Source organism: Penaeus japonicus, unplaced genomic scaffold (genome assembly GCF_977035675.1).
Source record: "Penaeus japonicus unplaced genomic scaffold, GWHDUDI00000001_assembly GWHDUDI00000024, whole genome shotgun sequence".
NCBI classification, from domain to species: Eukaryota; Metazoa; Arthropoda; class Malacostraca; order Decapoda; family Penaeidae; genus Penaeus; species Penaeus japonicus.
Window position 1 is genome coordinate 25,853,801 of NW_028234426.1, and position 2,500 is coordinate 25,856,300.

Here is a 2,500-nt window from a genome sequence, read left to right on the forward strand (position 1 = left end):
TTTATACTATTACCACCATCATCACAATTATTAATAGTAGCAGTAGCACCTTACTCTTTTAGTTGCCAAAATTATCAGTTGCATTGTTATGACAACATAAGCGCTGCAACAGTACTCACAGGAACACAATATGTCGATAGGTCGCAAAGGTCGTCGGGCTAAGGGTCTCATTAAGGAGGTTTCCAGCGAGGTGACTGAAAGGAAGAAGAAGGAATGTGAAAATTTAATGTCCGATTACTTATTCAGAGAGGGAGGAAGGAAGAGAGGGAAGATAGGGAGAGGGAAAGGGAAAGGGAGAGGGATAGAGAGAGGGAGAGGGAGAGGGAGAGGGAAAGGGAGAAGGAGAAGGAGAGAGAGAAAGAGAAAGAGAGAGAGAGGGAGAGGGCAGGGGGAGGGACAGGGGCAGGGACTGGAACAGGCACAGGGACAGGAAGAGGGAGAGGCCGAGAGAGAGAGAGAGAGAGAGAGAGAGAGAGAGAGAGAGAGAGAGAGAGAGAGAGAGAGAGAGAGAGAGAGAGAGAGAGAGAGAGAGAGAGAGAGAGAGAGAGAGAGAGAGAGAGAGAGAGAGAGTAGAGAGAGAGAGAGAGAGAGAGAGAGAGAGAGAGAGAGAGAGAGAGAGAGAGAGAGAGAGAGAGAGAGAGAGAGAGAGAGAGAGAGAGAGAGAGAGAGAGAGAGAGAATGAGTGAGAGAGAGAGTGAGAGAGAGAGAGAGAATGAGTGAGAGAGAGAGTGAGAGAGAGAGAGAGAATGAGTGAGAGACCTACACACATCCATACTTGCAAACACACACACAAATCTCTCTCTCTCTCTCTCTCTCTCTCTCTCTCTCTCTCTCTCTCTCTCTCTCTCTCTCTCTATATATATATATATATATATATATATATATATGTATATATATATATATTCGCATACCTATATATACGCATATAAACACATGTGCCTATGCTAATAGGCAACACCTTTCCTCTGCCAGAGACACCCTCAGCACGCCCTTTTAAGAGCGCCCCAAAAGCTCTTATCAGCGTCAGCAGAGTGTGACAGGGTACGCCCATCATACTAGGCAGATGGTTAGAGCAGCTGCTGAAATTCCGTAAGGCTAAGTAATCGCTTCGGGCCAAGGGCTTACCTAAGCAGCGTCTCTGAAAAGGTGTTGCAGCTTATGGTCTGTAAAATTCAGCGACCCTTTGAACGCTCTGTTGCAAAATGTTGAGTCTAATACCATATTTGGAGGTGTGAGGGGCATGTTTGTATGTGTGTTTGTTTGTGTGTATGTATGCTTGTCAGTTTGTATGTGTATGAGGAGAAAGGGAGGGGAGTGAGACAAAATGGGAAAATAAGAAAATAGAGAAATGAGATAGGGGGATAATAAGAAGAGGGAGAATGAGATGATAAAGAAAAATAAATTGGATTAAGAAGTGTATGTATGTGTGTATGTATGTATATCTGTGTGTGTGTGTGTGTGTGTGTGTGTGTGTGTGTGTACAGTCTGTCTGTGTGTGTGTGTGCGTGCACGTAGGTATGTATGCATGCAAACGATAACAAATTAATTGAAACTGCTATGAATGCTCTACTCTTCCTTATAAGCTCACTGGAAGAAATATGTTACACGTAAGAAAAAAACGAAAATTCTGCATTGCATTTATGTGTTTATAAGTAAGTTTTTAGTCCTAGTCTCTTGTGAGCTGCTGTGGAATTAATTATATCATTATAATAATATGCTATTTTAAGAATATGCTCAAAGCAATGGAAATAATGTACAAGCCTTCTATTTTGTTTAGAGAATAGTTTCTTTTCTAAAGAAAAAAATGAAAATGTGAGCAATAAATACATATTTCAGACAGTATTTATCCAACAATAAAATCAAACACCGCTATAATAAGAGAGTCGAAATAAAGTCAGGAAGACCCACAGGAACAAAAACTGGAACGGGTCACAGAACGAAGGTCAAGGTCAAGTCAAGGTCACTCATATTCTTTTGGTATTTCCTTGATTAAAATGGGTTATAACATTATTCTCTCATACGAATTAAATGTATTAATTGATCTATCAACCCTTTTGGCTGAAGCTCTTCATCTCGATACGTGAAAGGAAACAAGCTTTAGGTTTGTTTACTTACTATATTTTATATTATTTATGCATTTATATTCACGTATCGTTTTATCGAGAGGAAAATCGGTGAAATTTCGGACATACCTTATAAGCGATGACGTAAATATCTGAAGAGGTTATAAAGAGCACCGTTGTACGCATTGTGTTTCATTAAAGAGTTAAGTAATTCTCTGGGATACGTAATTACGAGATCGATGCCAGATTTTAAAAAGAAAATGGCGCTTGTCGTTTAGCGACGAGTTATACGAACCAACCTAAAAGTTACGGACGTTTTTTTTTTTTTTCAGAATTTCGTATTTTGATTGTTTCTGGATGCCGAGTTCGCGATCGGTCAATTTGTCATCACTGATCATATGTTTCAGGCAAAAAAAAAGAAAAAAAAAAAAAAAAAA

The 2,500-nt window shown here is 39.8% G+C and overlaps 1 protein-coding gene across 1 annotated transcript in view; it reads right to left on the reverse strand.

The window, feature by feature from the left end:
- The window catches only part of LOC147469101 (G protein-coupled receptor GRL101-like), a 102,352-nt gene that overhangs the window by 61,624 nt on the left and 38,228 nt on the right, over positions 1-2,500 (reverse strand). The window contains exon 8 of the mRNA XM_086550890.1: positions 120-194. Coding sequence (XP_086407016.1) covers positions 120-194 — 75 coding nt within the window. The remainder of the gene's footprint in view (positions 1-119; positions 195-2,500) is intronic.